The 19052-nt window shown below is 30.0% G+C and overlaps 1 protein-coding gene across 2 annotated transcripts in view; it reads left to right on the forward strand.

The window, feature by feature from the left end:
* LOC129975025 (MAM and LDL-receptor class A domain-containing protein 1-like) overlaps positions 1-19052 on the forward strand; it is a 170514-nt gene that overhangs the window by 89771 nt on the left and 61691 nt on the right. For both annotated transcript variants that reach the window (XM_056087888.1, XM_056087889.1), the window contains exons 47-57: positions 1317-1448; positions 2812-3065; positions 5432-5522; positions 8069-8179; positions 9118-9374; positions 11189-11423; positions 12199-12321; positions 13723-13859; positions 14404-14518; positions 17012-17155; positions 17240-17386. In XM_056087888.1, coding sequence (XP_055943863.1) covers positions 1317-1448; positions 2812-3065; positions 5432-5522; positions 8069-8179; positions 9118-9374; positions 11189-11423; positions 12199-12321; positions 13723-13859; positions 14404-14518; positions 17012-17155; positions 17240-17386 — 1746 coding nt within the window. The remainder of the gene's footprint in view (positions 1-1316; positions 1449-2811; positions 3066-5431; positions 5523-8068; positions 8180-9117; positions 9375-11188; positions 11424-12198; positions 12322-13722; positions 13860-14403; positions 14519-17011; positions 17156-17239; positions 17387-19052) is intronic.

Raw genomic sequence — 19052 nt, forward strand, 5'->3', positions numbered from 1 at the left:
AAATCAAGTCATATTTTTCAAAAGTAGGAAAAATCAGGTAATATTTTTCAAAAGTAGGAAAAATCAAGTAATATCTTTCAAAAGTAGGAAAAATCAAGTAATATTTTTCAAAAGTAGGAAAAATCAAGTAATATTTTTCAAAAATAGGAAAATATCAACTTGAATTTTCCTATTTTTGTATACTGGTATTTAATATTTTTCAAAGGTAGGAAAGTATCAACTAATACCTTTCAGAAGTAAGAAAGATGACCTAGTATTTTTCAAAAGTAGGAAAGTATCAACTAATATGATACTTATTTAAACTGCTGGCAGTTTAGTAGATAATAAAACGAAATGCATAAAATGTTCGTTTATATAAGCTTGTAAAACCGCTGACTATTTAATTATTTCATTGCGAATTCAAGATATTGTCCTTCTCGTGATATTAATTGAATCGCAATGTAATTTGTTTCTAAATTTTAACAACTCAAACATTTTTAGCAATATTTGCAGCAATACTTTTCATTGACGCAATGAAATTTAAATCTTTAGTTTAATCAAGCAAGTTTAATTTCAGCAAGCATTTAATCGCGTCATGTACTTCCATTGTTGAAGGCTAAACAAAGAGAATCTGTTTATTATCTGCACAGTTAATATTAGTATCCAGAACACGGAATTGCATTACCATGAAAAACAGGATACATTTAAAAGACAGGTTTACCGTACAGTTAAGTTATGATGGCGGGGAACTTGACACCTTTGGGATGGTTCATATACATAATAAACAGAACAGGTGTAAGGTTGTTTATTGCCTAACACAATTTGATGGATGAAAATAATTTATTGATGAAAATTGAAACTAAGTGCATTTTACAATATCCACGAATTTGTTCGTTAATCCAAGATCTCTGATAAAAGAATAAATAAATTGGAAAATTTACATCCAACAATTTAAGAATGTTTACGGTCATCGAAAGCACAAGATTCTTATAATATTTAATTTATTTTAAGCATTTAAATAAATAAAAAAAAGTCTCAAATAGACATTTTAATAAGAACACATAAAAATATTTATATTCCATTTTACAAATACATCTACATGTATAATTCCATTTAAACAGATAAATATTGGGTACTTACGTATTATCGCAACCAGGTTGGCGCGATTTGTTAATCTCTATTGTATCTCTCTGTCTTTTAACACGTAGGGTTGCCGTAAGTAGGGTCGCCAAATTTGGCGATTTATGCGAATTTTGGCCTGGTTGCGTTAATAAGTACCAAATATTGTGCTGTAACGAATATTTAACAATAATTTTATGCTTGATCGTTATTTCTAGCTTTGAACTGCACTTTTGATTACAATGAGTGCGGATGGCATCCCGATAATGACATAACAGCTGTTAGTTGGACTAGAGCAAAAAAATCTCCACAGAACTATGGACCTCAATCAGATCACACTGGAAGAAAAGGTTAGTTTTTTAAATAAACATATTTTTATTAATTTCGCTTTCCGCTTCGTCTGTTTGTCTTTCGACGCATATTTTGGAATCGATTTTAAATTGAATTCCCAATAAGCTAAAGACGTAAAACTTGAAACATAATCAGGAAATAGATGGTAATTTTGTTTGTCTGTTTATTAGATTTAAATTTTGTAATCTATTAAAAACTTTTATTACCGACAGATGGCGCCATACCACATCATTAGCTCATCAGGAAGTTAGTTTAAAATCGATTGTAATTTCACATACACAAGACTGAAAAGCAGAAAATAATTATTTAAATAAAGAAAACTTTAATATACTATGTTTTTAAAACGGAGTAAAAAGTATAGAAAATTTCTCTTAATTCCGTACAGATTCCTAACCCTATATAGATTTACAATCGCAAATTTTCAGAACAATCTATAGGGGACTAGAAGAAATTATTTTATACTTTTTAGAGAATATTAAACCCGAGATATATAATTTTTTTAATTTAAATAGTTACTCACTAGTAAAATGTTATTTTGACAGCACGGCATCGTATACAACATTTTTTTTCTTTTTCTTTAAAAAAAATTTTTTTTAACGATTCTAAAGTAAATTTTTTAAACAACAAAATGAAAAAAGAATACACCATATTAATTTTTAAATCTTTAAAAAAATGGTTTTCTATATTTTTTTATGAAAGCGCATGTTACGGTCAAGGTAATTAATCAATTATAATTAATACTAATTAATCACATTACTTGTAGCACATATAAGGATAAATGAAGTGAAAACTGTTGCTTTTCTAGAAAAGTCTCTGAACATTTCAGTTCAGAACTTTAATAAGTTGTATTTTTAGTGAGTCATTAAATACTTTAGTTCAACTAATAAATAACATGAAATTTTCGATTGTTTTCCTGTAGTAAAATATTAAAACAATAAAAAATAATGTTTTTTTTTTAAGAGATGATTTCTTATTCTTTAGTTAAGGAACTGCATAACGTACTGAAGAATTATTATATTAAATTTGAAAAAATATATGCATTAGATTTTAATTTATGGCGTTTTTCTTAAGAAAATTTCAGCCAAAATTTAAAATTTGGAAAAATAGATTTTATAGAAATAAAGAAGCATTGAAACATACAGTATGGAAAATATAAAAAAAACAATGTAATTCCCCAAAGAATAAATGTAGGGACAAAATTCAAACGGTCCAAAGAAAAATATTCAAAAACTAAAAATACTGAATAAAAATTATTCGATATTTTGCCTAATATCAACTTTCCAGCATATCAAATACTTTAAAATCGTTCAGCATCTTAGATAAATTCGATTGTTACAACCCACAACTATCCGTTCCTTTCAGGCTACTTCATGTACATCAGTGCTTCATATCAGTATAGGAAAGGTCAAAAAGCTCACTTAGTAAGTATGAAACAAAACGCTACCGAGAAGAGATGCTTCAATTTTTGGTACCACATGTACGGAGAAGATGTGGGGACTTTGAATTTAATCATCAGAACAGACACTGGAAACACAACCATTTGGAGTAAGACTAGTTCTCAAGGAAACGCATGGAAACAGGGCTCCAGAACTATTAGAAGCAATGAGCCATATCAAGTAAGTACAGACATTTTTTTGCATTAGTTAATTAAAATATTGATACCAGTTCAAGTGTTTTGACAGTTTTATGTATAGCTCTTAAAAGTTCTAGGAATATCAATAATTTATCGCACTCATTTTTTTATTTATCCAATTATATCCAATCCACTAGGAACGATTCTTAATAAGACTTTGTTTATGCATCGTTTAAAAATATTTTTCAACTTCTGCGACTAGCTTGTTCATTAGGAATACTTATTGTTATGGAAAAATCTAAATCGGTGGGTGTATGATGAAAAGTTTAAAAGATTAACAAGCGGATAAAAGCGTTTTATCCTACAAGAAAACACGAATGCACCATAGCAACAACAACAAATACTAACTAGTGCATACAAAACGTCAGCTTCTGCAATAAATAGCCGCACATAAGCAGTAAATTAGTAGTAAATAGCAATGAAAACACGAAGCGCTAAAAGAACTCACTAGAGATAAATACTCTAAAGAGAGATTTCGCTTACTACTTGATTGAACTCAACTCAATTGACCACTATTTGTTGATTTCACCCCAAGGGCTTTTATAGTTTTCGTGAAAGGATATCGAATGTTCTAGAACAAATTTCGGAATTCTAATCTTAATGGAGCTGACATCAAGATTCTCTATTATTCGGGATCTTTTATTTTTGTAACTGAATGGTAAGTCAAATTTATCGCCAAATTTGGGACAGAAACTCGGCATCAATTCAAGAGTCATTATTATATCTGTAAAATATTTTCTTTTCTAGCAGATTTATTGTGCAGGGAAACAGTTCTAGAAATTACTGAAATGATTTTTGTTTAATTTCAATTACATTCAAACATGCATAATTTAATATTTATATTTACCATAACAAGTATATATTAAATTTCAAACTGTGGGAATCAATTAAACTCAAATTTTTCTATTATTCAGTGGCCCATTCATTGACCACATTAATGCCCTTTATAGAAATGGAAAAATGTTGAAATGACTCTTAAAATTGTACGTTGTAGCAAGCATAATCTTTGAAAATATTGGATATATTTCCAAATGCACTTATTATTGCAAAATAATTTGTTTAAAATTTCACATAAAAAATTAATGAAACATAAAAAAAATAAATTGCATTAAGATATAATCTTAGCTCTCAAGTATAAAAGAGAAACACTCAATGAAAACAATGAATACGACTGAATTTCGTTGCAGCAATGATATTTTAATTTAGAAATAAAAATAGTTTTGAAAATTTATTAAAAACCGGGAATTAATTTAGGTATAAAAATATTTTTGATAATTATTAAAAACTCAGGTAAAAGTGGATAATAATTTAATTAGAATTATTCAGAAGATAAATTTTTTTTTTAATTTTAAGATGATGCCAAATCAATTTTGTGTAATTCTATTTCTAGAAGTCGTCGCCGGAAAACGAAAAATTTGTGCTTACTTTTAAAATTAAAAGTGTGATTAGAATTCTAAAAATAAGCACCAAAATGTTTATTACCTCCCACTAAAGTTATCATAGTAGAGTTTATTTTTTTCCCCCTCACCACATTCCATTCTTACCATATAGTCTCATGGTAAAAGAATTGTTTGATGTCATTTAACAGTTAATTATATTTTGCCTTAAGCCGGGTTTACACTCGGCCAATTATAAGATGGCCAGTAGACGGCACATGCGCAGAAAGGGATTGATTTATGTTTGCCACAATTTCATAAGATAGATTCAGACATTCTATGCTTGGCTATAAGCAGCCGTTCCTGAAATTTTCTTTTTCACTACGTATCGTATTAAAACGATGGATATTTACACAAAGAAACATGATAAAATAAAAAATAAAAAGGTTAACAATTTGGAAAACTATAAAAAAAAATGGCAAATAAATTGAAAAAAAAATACAATCTTGCATCAGAAAGAACAAAGAGCAAAAAATGTCGGAATTAATCTATGATAAGTGATCAATTTTTTCACGCCAAAGAAAAAAAAAAAGAAAAAAGAAAAAAAAACCCACCAAATTTTGCAAACGCATGCGCAGTAAGAAAAACGAATACAATGCAACGGCATGTTGTTACCCTGTCAGTATACTTACTTGTGATCGATTTAACAGCATTTTTCAACCTTTCTACGCATGCGCTGTCTATTGGCTGTCTTATAACTGACCGGTAAACCCGGTATTACACTATATTATTTTAAAAATATGATTATGTTTTTAATTTATTATTTTTTATGGCAGCATTGCGCAAAATTCTATATTCATCAATTTACTCATTCTTTTCCTTTTTCTTTCTTTGATTAGTCCAGTTTCTGTGTTAAACATAACAGTTTAACAGAAACACTTTTATTAACTGTTTCCGTGTGACAATTTTTCAGATCGTCATAGAAGGAGTTGTAGGAAGTTATGCTAAACCTGTCATAGCCATAGACGACATTGAAGTGTACGAAGATGAATGTCCGCATCCAGGTAATAAGAATGAAAGAAAATAGCATTATTATTTCTTCATGAGAAACAAGTTAATATCAATCGTGCATTTACTCGATAATTGAAAACTGCGTAGATTTGATTTTGCAATTATTAATCAAATGCAAAGTAACAATGAAAAATTGCAACATGATAATTATTTAATATCCTATTAAATTTTGAATTAATCATCTTTTCAATTAATCAGAAAAGATACTATAATCTTTTTAATCGTCGTAACATGAAAAGAATTTTGGTGTGATGCGTGTCTTGTAATCATGTGGTTTGCCAGCATGAGATATTAAGCAGTTCGAAGAAATAAATAAAAGCATTACTATGTTAATAAGAACGGAAGTGAACGATTCTGATGTAGGATTAATGTTTTTCAAATCAAACGGTTTTTTTTTATTATTTACTAGCCGCCTTTGGCGACCAGCCGGTTCGCCAATCTTAATGTTCGTTAAAATTTTAATAATTAAATATTTTATGCAATTCCTACTTTAATAGCTTCTTCATCAAAATATTTTAAAACTTCAAATTTTGGAAGTCATATAATTCTCTCATAATATTATAAACGCCTTCAGTCATAACGTAATATGTATCTCTCTAATTTTCTGTTAGTTCCCGTAGAATTTATACTATAAATTAAAGTGGAAAGGATTAATCTGCAATTAATATAATAATATTTTTTACTGAAACAAAGCTTTTTTTTAATACTATGATTACTGATAATAGAGTCACTGAGCGTTTAAACTTTATGGGAACTAAAGAATATCTTTCTTAATTTATGTAATATCTCAAGAATTTGTCAACAAAATTTTCTCAGATTCATCATGAACAGATCGATTAATGAACAATGTTTCATTTTAAATGCATTAAACACTAAGAAAATAAAATGAATTGTTTAAAATAATCGGTCTAAAACAGGTTTTAAAAAACTACTTAAAAAACGATGTACTTAAAACGATAAGCATATACAAAAAATATATATAACTAACATAAATACAATTTAATTACAAAAGCATGCAACTAACCTAAAAATAATTTAAATCATTGAAAACAGGTTAAAAAAAACTACTTAAAAAACGATGTACTTAAAACTATAAGCATATACAAAAAATATATAACTAACATAAATACAATTTACTTACAAAAACATGCAACTAACCTAAAAATAATTGAAATCATCCGTTGAAAGTGGTTGTCATGACAACAATCAGAACAATGCGCATGCGTGAATTTTCTTCGCCAGTTAGGTAACGCAAATGTGTGAATTTTTCTACGCCAGTTGGGGTAACGCTATGCAGATTAGACATTTTTAATTTCCTTTATTCTGTGTTATTTTAATTCAAAAGTACTTCAGAATGAATCTGAAACATGGATTAATTAACAATGTTTCATTTTAAATGCATAAAACATTAAGAAAATAAACAGAATCGTTTAAAATAGTCCGCCGAAAAATATTAACCCTAGCCTCATTACTGTTGGAAGAAAAAAGAAACTGAAGCCTTACTCATTTGGCGGTGGGGAAAATGGAAGATTTTTTTTGGCGGAAAAGTTGGTGGTGGGGAAAATGGAAGATTTTTTGGTGGGAAAGTTAGTTTTTAATTAATAATTAAAATTCTAATTAAAATTTCAAAAAAAGGGACCCCAGGTGCACATTCCCGACCTCTAAGGTATACATGTACCAAATTTGATAGCTGTATGTCAAATGACCTGGCCTGTATAGCGCCAACACACACACACACACACACATTGAGCTTTATTATAAGTATAGATTTTTATTTAGTGTTAACACTAGTAAAAGAGCGCAATGGAATCTTTGATGAAACATTGAAATTGATTTGATTGAAATTACAATAAAAAAAAGCATTGTTGCTGAGTGTATTTAAAATTAATTTTTAAAAAGTTCTAAAATTAAAGAAAAATAACTATATGATAATGAAACTGGTATCATTAAAATGTTAATAATTTTAATTTTAATGTGGTGTAAAAGCGGTTTATATACAACATTAGACTCCACATTTATAGAGAGGCAAAAGTGTTAAATTTTCAATAAACTGAGAATTTAAATAAAATTTTGAAAATCCTTTTTTTATGAGTACCTACCACCGATGAAATAATGATGTGTCCGATTTGCTAATTCTGGGTCTAACGGTCTAAACAGTAGACCATTTTTAAAAGATTCTTATATAATGCATATCGCATCATTTGTTGATAGTATCCAGTCTGAGATTATAATTAATATGGTAAAAATATCTTATAAGATTAATATTCGATTGTTGTTTATCTTTCTTACACTATATATTAAATAAGAGTTTGTTACGTTTCCAGAATGTCTTATTGATTCTATATTCCAGAAAGTGATTTTTATTGCTTTAAGTATTTCGGATTTGCATTTTCATTTGGTTCACATTATTTCAAAACACCCTGTGTTGTATAATCAAGGGTTCCAGTTTAACGTTGGAAAATTAGTTAATATATATGCCAATAATTTATAAATCTCTGCATTGTAAGAATATAAAATTTTTATTTCGTTTTATTTGTAGTTGCATGCGATTTCGAAGCAGATTTCTGTGAATGGACTAGCAAAGGATTTATTCTTCAATTGGGGAAGTCTAACATACCATCGAAAGATCACACCACAGATACAGAAACAGGTATAAACAGATTTTGAGACAATTCTTTTGCTATTGTGTGATAAATGGCAACGCTTTTGTTCGCTTCTAAAGATCTTTTTAGAGAAAACGGCACCCAAACATTTAATTTTCAAATAAAATTCATTTAAAATTTTTTATTATCATGTGAGAACATGATGTTGTTTTGGTTTAGAGTTTTTGAAGACTCAAAATGCACCGGCAAAAAATTGGTGGTTTAGCGCTTTTGAGGCATCAGTTTTTCGCTTTTAGAGTTATTAGAAAATGATAAAGAAGGTTGTCACATTTAGCGATTTATTGCCACAGAAAGTTACAACTTAGCGCGAATGTCTGGCGTGCACCCGATTCTCCTGTCTGGACAATAAATGGCAGTGTCGTAAGAAGCTATGGCCCGAAGACGCACAGAGATGAAAATGGGAATGAGCGCGAATGAGGAGGAGTATCAGAAGTTATATATATATAATCTTTTTTTTTTTAATTTTCAATTTTTCTAGCTGGCAAAAAAGCATTTTAGATCGTAAACGATTTTGACATTTAAAAAAAAAAAAAAAAAAACCATCGTTTTTCTAAAAGTTTACGATTGCATACATAATCTGATAGTCACGTGATTGTTTGAAACCGGTTTAAACTGGTTTTCCACGAGAAAAATTAATTTTAGAACTCGATTGATTTTGAGATGGTCAGAAACCATCCTTTCTCTAAACGTTAGTCATTGCGAAATATGAGCCATATGAAAATATGATGTTTATCTATCGGATTGATACCACTTGACTTAAAAAAAAATAATGTTCTCACATGATGACTTGAAATTTGCTATAGCAGATTTCATTTTTTTTTTAATTTTATTTTTTTTATGGATTAAATAGTAATTTGAAGAAGCAGTTGAATTTGAACATTTTTTGTGATGCTGACCTCGGAAAATTATTTTTCTTTAAAAATAGGTCGTTATGCGGCATTGACAGAAGAAACCGGTACACTAACAAGCCCAGATTACAACTACACGTCAAATTCTTACTGTCTCAATTTCTGGTACTTCTTGGAAGGGGACAGGACTGCTGGACTAAAAGTGCAAAAAGTGGAACAAACGAATCCGACCAATGCACCAGTTCTCTGGGCAGATTACGCAGATCCACGTATTAAAGGACAATGGATCCATTCGAGAGCTAGCGTGGAAGATCTCTCCTCTGGAGATTATAATGTAAGTTGCCATTTATTGAAAATATTTGCTCTTTGGTCAGTTCTCAGCCATTTTCAAAGATTTGATGTTAATTTAAGCAAGAAGTAATTTTCAAAACTTATAAAATCAATCTTTTCAGAAAACTGTGAAAGTATTTCCATTCAAAGGATTTAAAAATTTCTCTAGTTTAAAGGAATGTAAAAGTATTTCTTTTTATAAGATTGTAAAATTACACTTATTCAAATGATTGAAAAAAAAATCTTTTGCTCAATGAGTTAAAAAATTATTCAGTTTCAGAGAATTATAAAAATATTCCTACTGGGAGGATTTTAAAAATATTTACATTTAGAAGATTTTAAAAATATTCTAATCAGAAGGCAGTAAAAATATTACTATTCAAAGGACTAAAAAAGGCATCCTTATTTCAGATTATTATAAAACTAACCTGTTCAGTGGTTACGTAAAAATATCCCTTTTCTAAAGATAATAAGAGTATTCTTATTCAAAGGATTCTAAGAATATTCATATTTAAAAGCTTATAGAAATGGCTATAAGCTTTGTAGAAAAATCATTATTTCATATGAATGTATGAAATAACATATTACATAGCCTTACCTTACTTACTTTAGCTACATATTACTACAAAAATTATTATTTCATATGAATATTAGATATAGATTATCTGTAATTTTGTATAACGGAAAATCAATAATAAAAAAAAAAAAACACCTTCTGATAATGAATGATAGGGATTTATCTAAATTTCGAATTTTAAAATATACGGGGAAAGCATATGAAAATAGTTGTCGTTACATATTAAAATCAATTTAGAATTTGGAGTTTTTAATATCAGTGTCTTTTTTTGTCACTTTACTCTTAAAATTTTCCACTCAAGTGATGTTTTGGTAACAGCTTCCCTCCTTTATGTATTTCACATCACATCTAAATACCACAAGACAACAAATAAAATATTTGTTTAGTGCCGAAACCTGTCTGATATTTCTTGCATGTTTCAGAATCTGAAGAAAATCGTGAATTAATTTAATTTTAATAAAGAAATATAAATAAAACATGAAAAGCTTATATAACTCATTCCATTTGAAACTAATGTATAAGGAGCTTTTTCTTATTCATGGTAGTGTAAACATTATTTGTTTTATAATCAATTACATTGATTTGGTCTAAATATCATTGTTTTCGTTACATATTAAAATCAATTCAGGGTTTGGCATTTTTAAAATCAGCGTCTTTTTTGTCACTTTACTCTATTTCCTACCGGGGCACTTCAGAAATGATAATGGGAAGCTTCCCGCATGGTTGTTGGTTCTCGCTACCTTGTTGGGGGTCAGCTACTTCATACCGATGATGGGACGTGTTTCCCACTGGAAGGGTTGTATCGTGGCCGGTGATGGCTCTTAGGACTTAACCTGAGTCCCCGCCAATGCTGTCGGTCATTTAGATTAATCCATGTGTTGCATGGCTGGTTGGAGTAATCAGTTTGTGATTACTGTTAAGTTATTATTGTTATTTTGTCACTTTACTAAGTTACTCTAAGTGACTGGTAGTTTTTTCAATACTTTATGAACACAAATGGTTAAAATATTAACGTGTTTTTATTCTATCTATTTCAAAACCCAATCATATTCGAAATTAGAGATATTTATATATTTTGTAAAGTTTTTATCCCTTTTTTATTGGAAACTCTGTCATTTCTACGATATATTAGTAACGCTTTTTAATAAAATTGTGGTATCTAAATTTGATTTAATTTTCAGATTCTCGCATTAAACTGATTAATAAAACAGACTAACTAAAATGTTTATTTGTTCATTTAGATCGTGATCTTTGGACAGAAGAGTAATTTAAGCGCAGCGGTAGCAGTAGATGATGTGGCAATAGAGGATGGCGCATGCGCTCCAGCCGGTAGCTGCAACTTCGAAAGAGACTTTTGCACATGGAGAAACCTACCCAAACCCTACAGCACAGGACTTCAATGGCTCCGAAATTCTGGCAGCATAGTCAACTCTAATACAGGTCCCAAAACAGATCACACGACCGGCACTACTGAAGGTTAATGCACATTCAATGTTATTTCATCCATTTATGAAGATAGTAGCTGCCTTTGGCGACCAGTTGGTTCGCTGGGATTAATTGTTACTTAAAATTTCAGTTCTTTTCTCAACTAAATATTTTTAAACATTAAACTTTCATAGACATATAAATTACATTAATTTCTATCGCCGTTCTGTTCATTGTGATTTGCATTTCTCTAATTTTCTGTCTACATCTTTATGCTTCCAGTTTTATTATGCGAACTTGACGGCAGGACACACATTCTAAATTAATATATTTATACAAACGATAAATTATACTATTTGTTACATTTCTGTGTGTATGCATTAAAAAATTCGTAAAATTTTCTTATTCTTCTTTAAAACACCTTTCTGTCATATCAGCTTTTAGAAATCAAGTCTATAATCAACAAGGAAATGCGTTATATCTTTAACCCTTTCTAGGGCCGTGGGAAGTATGCTTCCCACCAAATTTATCACTCTTTGTATGAAGTTATGTAGGTTGGCATAAGTTCTGACACACTTTTTTAGAAAGACAGAAACTTAGATGCTTCAGCTCTTTATCTCACACAAAATGGTGTGTCTTGATTTGTTACTTATTAATTAACCAAATTAATTAATTAATTTAATTAAATTTATCTAATAAGCTAAATGAATCCCTTTTCTTATTCTAATTTCAGATCTAAAAATATTTTAACATAATATGACTAGAAAAAAATGGCCCTTTAAAGGGTTAAATGAATTCTTCATTCATTATTTTAATTTTTATTTAGGGTGGTATGTTTACATGGATGGAGACTATGGATATGTAGGACAAACAGCAGTTCTTGAAAGTGAAAATCTCCATTACAGCCCTAATGCATGTCTCAAATACTGGTATTACCAATACGGATGGGGTAAGTTACATTTCTCATTTATTCTCTGTTCTACTAAATAAATTTTTTTGTTCAACTAATGTACATTTCAGTTTAACTATCAAATATGCATCGAGTGTTATTCAAAAATATTTAAAAGAATCTTAATTGAGTGTTAGTGAGGAGTCATTTCAGAAAATGATACAATTGGTTTTTCTGAAACAAATTTAATCTAAATGCATTGTTAAGATCGCTAAAAGAAATGGAAATAACTTATTTAGTTGAATTGGGCTGTGGTGGCCTGGTGGTAAGATCTCGACTTGTAAGCCGTAGCGTTTCAGGTTCGAAACTCCATTCCATCGAAGAACCGACGTGTAAAGGGGTCTGTTGCACGATAAATCAGTCAGGGCCAAACGTCCTCCCGTTGGTGTAGTGTGGTGTGGAGAGGGGTGCCAGCTCAGGTGTCGTCCTCGTCATCTGACCGAGGTTCAAAATGACGAGGTCCGTCCCAAAATAGCCCTAGTGTTGCTTTAATCGGGCTATTAATATAGCTAACTAACTAACATTTAGTTGAAATAGAATCAATAATACAAACGAAAGAAAATGATAATTACCTCCTCAAATAAAACTATCTCGATAACAATTTCTAAATCAGCGGGAATGGCCCCAAAAGATTTATCCCATACTCTCTAATAAACTTGTTGCGCCACAGAACGCCTTACATGACATTGGCGTACCGTATTGACGAAATATTAACTTTTGCATTTTTACTGAATCTGTCGAGTCATTCTTGGCGAATTATTTGGCTATTAATTCCTGGCATTCATTAATAATATCCAAAACTCGTATATGTTTTGGGCTCGTTTTTCTTCATCGATTGGAACAAAAATTTGACACAAAATCCCATACCAAATTTGATATATTTAAGTCATAGCATTTTTGAGTTATCGCATTTACATGTTTCTGAAAGTATAGACGGACAGATGGTCAACCCCCTGTTGGAGTTAATTCAAAATTCAAATTATTGTGATAACTTATAGACGGACGGACGGACTTCTTTTGATTAGATTATACTCAAAATTCGGCGGAAATCTGCAAATTTGGTTTAAAGACCGCATACCAAATTTCAGCCGTATAGCTTAAAGCGTTTTTTAGTTATATTTGTCACAGACAGACAGAAATGTGTTCACAAAAATGTGTTTTTCGAGGCTCAAGTAAGTTTGACACGTAGAGATTCGTCAAAATGTCGAGTTCGTATTTTTTGTCAATTACTATATTTTCTCTATAATATGTATACGAGATAATAAAAACTGTACTCTCAAAAATAATTTAATCTTTTGTCGGTTTAACTCCCTAATCTAGAACTTAATAGATCCAAGTTTTTAACGTTGATTAAATTTTATTATAAAAATAATATAATTAACATTATTTTATATGTTTTAGGATCCGGATCATTGCAGGTTAAATATGTTAACCACACAGATAATAAAATATACGATATAATGACCATTCCTGGAAGTCAAGGCAGTAATTGGTATCCTGTCAAACGATTAGTCAAAGATTTACCACCCACCTACAGAGTAAGATTTTTTTTTTCTTCTAATATGTGTATATAAGCTTATTATTGTAGCATTTCGAAAAATTTATACACTTTTTAATGATATTTTTCTTAAACTATTTTGAACATGAAAGAAAAGCCAATCTCATAAATATCGATAATATTAAAATTAGAATAGTTAGAATAGTCAGTTTTAATTATTGCTCATATAATTCTACAGTGATTATTTTTCTAGTAATGATTGCATTTAGTCTTTAACAAACTTCTATTGCTTCAAGTTCATTCAAATTGAATTCTCTTATATGATTGTATAATTTCTTTGGGTAAATATTCAAATCAGAAATCTGAATTAACAAATTTGAAAAAAGACATTTATAAAAAGCTTTTAGCAGTTAAATTATTTACTTATAATTGACTAATTCATTAAAAATTAAAATTTCTATCAAAATCGGTTTTTAATTATATAGCCAATAAGTAAATCAGAAAATACGTTATGAAATTCATTTTAGATCTTTCATGAAATCTTTTATAGTCTTTTTTTTCTCAATAAAATTTATTGTTTTTAGATTCGGTTTGTTGGTGTAAAAGGTACCGGCGGCAGCTTAGCTTTAGATGATATTTTCATACAACAAGATACTTGTGATGAGATCACAACAACTGTCCCACCACCAACAGAATTCCGTGAGTACTTTATATCGTCTTATATTGTTTTTATACCCCAGTTAATTTTTTATAAGAAAAATAATTTTATACTTACATATGCTGTATAACCATAAAGATATCCCTTCACTATAATAAATTCCTCAAAAATGTTCACCAAATAATGATATAGTAATAATTATAAAATTCTTGATCCAATTCAATTATAATTCCAATGTTATAAAACATAATGAAATATCTCATAAGCATCTTCTTCAACATTTAAATAACTTATAAAACTAATCATTTGTGCTAATTAAAATATCATTTATATATAAGATATAAAACAACATTTTTTTTTCATTATATAAAAATTCATCTTATAAATAATTTTGAGTTACCTCTTCTTTTTTAATGAATTTTACAATCGTTTATTAGTTGATTGATCCTGGCTTAGAAAACCCTTGATAAAAAAATGTAACCTTCCAACCTGCTCGTCAATCATATTGGCTCTTTTTTCATATGAATTAAATCTTTTGCATTCATCTCTTATCTTTGAGATAATGCAAAGTATTTGAAATTTCATACTGTTGTAGGTACTTTAGCCGTTTAATTTTAAGATATGTTTCTTGTGTTCATAAAACATCTCAAGTTGAAATACTCTTAAAATTTGAAAAATAAAGCAAAATGCATCTAATAAAATAGCGTGTTAGCTGAATTAAAATATGTTCATAAAACAATTAAAAATTTTATTTCAAGTAAATGTCTACTGAATTGTTTCGTTATTTAAATAATATTAAAGAATTTTGTTTATCGATGAAATACTGTATTACTAAAAGCATTTAATTTATATTTCAGTTTATTTAGCAGTTTAAGTTCTTAAATTAGTTTTAATTGCAAAATTGCTTTAATATAATTGTAAGATCTCAAAATAGGCTCTTAGATCGAAAATTTAGACAAGAAAAGTTATTAACACTTGTACAATCGAGAATGAATTATCATTTTATGGATTTCGAGTTAAATATTGTATGTCAGTTGATATATAAAAGTAAGCCAACATTAATACATTATATAACAAATTACATTTACTTTCTTACTAATTTCGATCCTTACATGTTTTTAAATCTGACGTAACACTAATCCATTATTTAACAAATGCATTACAGTGTAATCATTAATTTTTGAAAAATGAAGTATTAAATTTTTTTTTCTGTGATGTTTTTCGACATTGCAATTAATCTACATTGAAAAATCGAATGTTGGCGAAACTATCGTATTTTTTTTTAATTCAATATTCTTGATTGGAGAACAATTTTCTTTATAAAACTGTTTGAATATTGTGTCTGTATTCATTATGTCAGAAGTTACATTAGTTACTTGCATAATTTGCATTTTAATGCTACTTCACATCTTAAAATGCTATTTTCTCAAATTCTAAATTCTTTCTTCTTCAGAAAAATCTCATAAATTAAAAATAGGTGTATATTTTTTGCTCAAATTTAGCATAATTTCTCAAAACGTTTTGCAATTTTCGAACTACATGATAAGCAATATGCAGATTTCAAAATATTTTATAGTTGTTAAAATGCTTCTAAAAGAAATTTTTTTCCTCGCCAAGCTGGAAGGCAAAGGTAGACAGACTGTCTTAAGTCTAAGTTACTATCTGGCATAAATTGTTAATGTAAGAAACAGACAAGATTTAGAGTGTAAAAATCACTTTTTAGCCCCTAACTTCTAAGATATTGCAGTTATCTAAAAAAAATTAAATTCAAAAGTTGAGGCGTTAATTTGGCTAATTGGATTTATATTTCTGTTCTTCAGTATTAAGATAATTATAATGAACCCCCTCAATTCCATCCCCTTTGAGCTAGTTGAGCCATTTACGAACTCGTCTGAGATTTTTATATTTCTAACAACATATTCCAAGCCAGTTAAAATCCAAACAAATTTACTCTAGTTATTCCGTTCACAAGATTACATGGGCAAAGTGTGGTTTTGGGTTCTAAAGACCATTATCGGTGAAGAACCGAAATCTTGTCATGAGAACCATTGCAGTTGGTAGTCTTCCTATAGGAATCTACCTAAAAGAATATAAAACTTCCTTTTACTTATCAGTCGAATTCAATATTTAATAATAAGTTATAAATTAAGTTGATAAAAATAAGTTCATTTCTTGGTTCGGAAACTAGTAATAGATTTCTTAAGTTATTTCCAAAATTTGGACAAATTAATTCATAAGTTACAATGGAATGTTTTTTTATACTTCTTTTTAGAAAAAGAAAATCCCATTTTCAAAACAGTTTTATGCTTTTAATTCATATATTACTGTTTCAGATATATTTTTAAAAATATATTCTTGCAAAAATTCAAAAACATTTGTATTTTATAATATTTTTTTTTCAAAGAATTCATGCATATACCTTAAGCACAATTTTTTTTTTAGTGAAATATGATTAACAATTTTTTTGGAAAGATTTTAACTCTGTAGATCTTGAAATTCATTACCATAACGATTAAGGCATTTATCATTTCCAGCTCCAACCGAATGGGACTGCAACTTCGATGTGGGTGACTTCTGCGGATGGATCAATGGAAATGGATGGGCTGTACAGGACGGCAGAAAGGCTCTCGTTTCTGGTAAAGGACCGACATCTGATCACACTCAAGGAAACGCATTGGGTAAGTTTCCTTTCTCGCATTCTGCCGAAAGCAAGACTGCGCTTTGATAACTGCCAGACATAACAAAAACCATTTTATTTGCAGGACGCTACGCCTACTACGACCCCGTCAATGGCACGGACGATCTCATCAGTCCAACCATAAGCACAGCAAACAGCGATTACTGCTTCCGATTCTGGTATTACATGCATAGCATAGCTCCTATATCTCTCGAGATCCATGCGTTGCAGTGTAAGTACAGCATATATATAATGATATTTTAAACTCTTAATTTAATCCAAATTAATTCCCAAAACTTTATCTTAACTTTGCCCATAGTAAAATATTCTCTTATTTTCTGATCTCATTCCACGTATGAAGCAGTGTAAAAATTATTGCGCAATCAATCTACGTCTCAAATGAAAGTGATCCCTTCGGTGTCCTTGCCAAGGTGTCAAAGGTCAAAACGTGTATTGAATTGGCGCATGGCCAGAAATCCAATGTTATTTAGTGATCTTTTGTTTCGGCCCTTTTTCCCTTCTTTACTTCTGCTTTTTTGTCGCACTGTGGTGGACGTGCCTTGTCCCCGTCTCTGCTTGTAAATAATTATGCTTTCACGAAATGTATATTAAAATTAATTTTAAAATATAACATGTCTCTTCAACGTTTTCGAGCCTGTATTCTGCTTCAACCAAAATAATGTTACATATATGTATAATAAACGTTAACGTACGTGGCATAGAAATCGCTCTTCTTACTTATTGTCCATTGGCAGTCAAATGTAAATAAAATATCGTACGAATTTTAGACTGTTTCATTGAATATATTTACAACCGCATTAAACTGCGTATTTAGCTTAGTTAATTGATGGAGCTGCAAAGTATTATTAAATATTTTGGAAAGGATTCGCCATGCTACCAAAATAGTCCATCTAGTGAAATAAAAAAAGGGCAAGAAATAGGCTTCAAACAGAAAATTTAATCGAATGCAAAAATGAGTTTAACCGTCACCGGATGGGTGACTTTCTTGTATACATACCCAATATGGTGCGTTTATTCGGTTTTCTAATATTGTGGAGAGAAACAAATAATAGTTTACAAATAGATATTTAATATAGATTTAGATTTCCGTGTTAAAATAACATACTAAATTACAATCATCTTGTTATTTATTTGAAACAATCGAGTTCCCTTACCGATGGATAGGTACTAGGGGTGTTCAAATGAAAAGGTACGAAACCTCGTAACAGCGTAACCGTTAACATATTTGCCTATACCGCTATGGGAGAACGTAACAAGACATCTAGGGATGCAACTGGAGTCTCCAGCGTAGATCGGAGCATGCGCCGCAGAGAGCAGAGGTTCTTATAAAGAGCGCCGTCCAATTGACGTGCATGGTCCGTTACTTGTTGAATTTCTCGATCATAAAAGAACCATTAACTTTGATGTGTATTGTGAGACACTCAAAAGACTATGCAGGTCCATCAAGAACAAAAGACCGGGGCTACTCACGGAGGGTATGGTTCTGCTTCATGATAACTCGCGTCCACACGTCTCCAGGATCACACACGTGAGACTGACAAAGTTCAAGTGGGAGCAGCTCGACCATCCGCCCTGGACATCTTGACCTGCGATTTTCATGTGTTTGGTTCCCTGCAAAAACATCTGAAAGGGAAGCGCTTCAACTCGGACTGGGAACAAGGAATTCTTCGGTTCGTTAACCAATGGGATAGTTGTGCTCAGGCCTATAGTGTATGCTTTGAATAAAGTTTTCATTTATACCCACAGTCTCGTTTCATCATTTGAACACTCCTTGTAAATAAAAAAACAGATTAAGCGTTGATGGATTTAGTCCAAATTTATAATTTTGGAGTAAATTTCGTATGCTGAAATTCAGGATAGTTTTTGAGTCATACACA

The sequence above is a fragment of the Argiope bruennichi genome, chromosome 7 (genome assembly GCF_947563725.1).
Source record: "Argiope bruennichi chromosome 7, qqArgBrue1.1, whole genome shotgun sequence".
Taxonomy (NCBI): domain Eukaryota; kingdom Metazoa; phylum Arthropoda; class Arachnida; order Araneae; family Araneidae; genus Argiope; species Argiope bruennichi.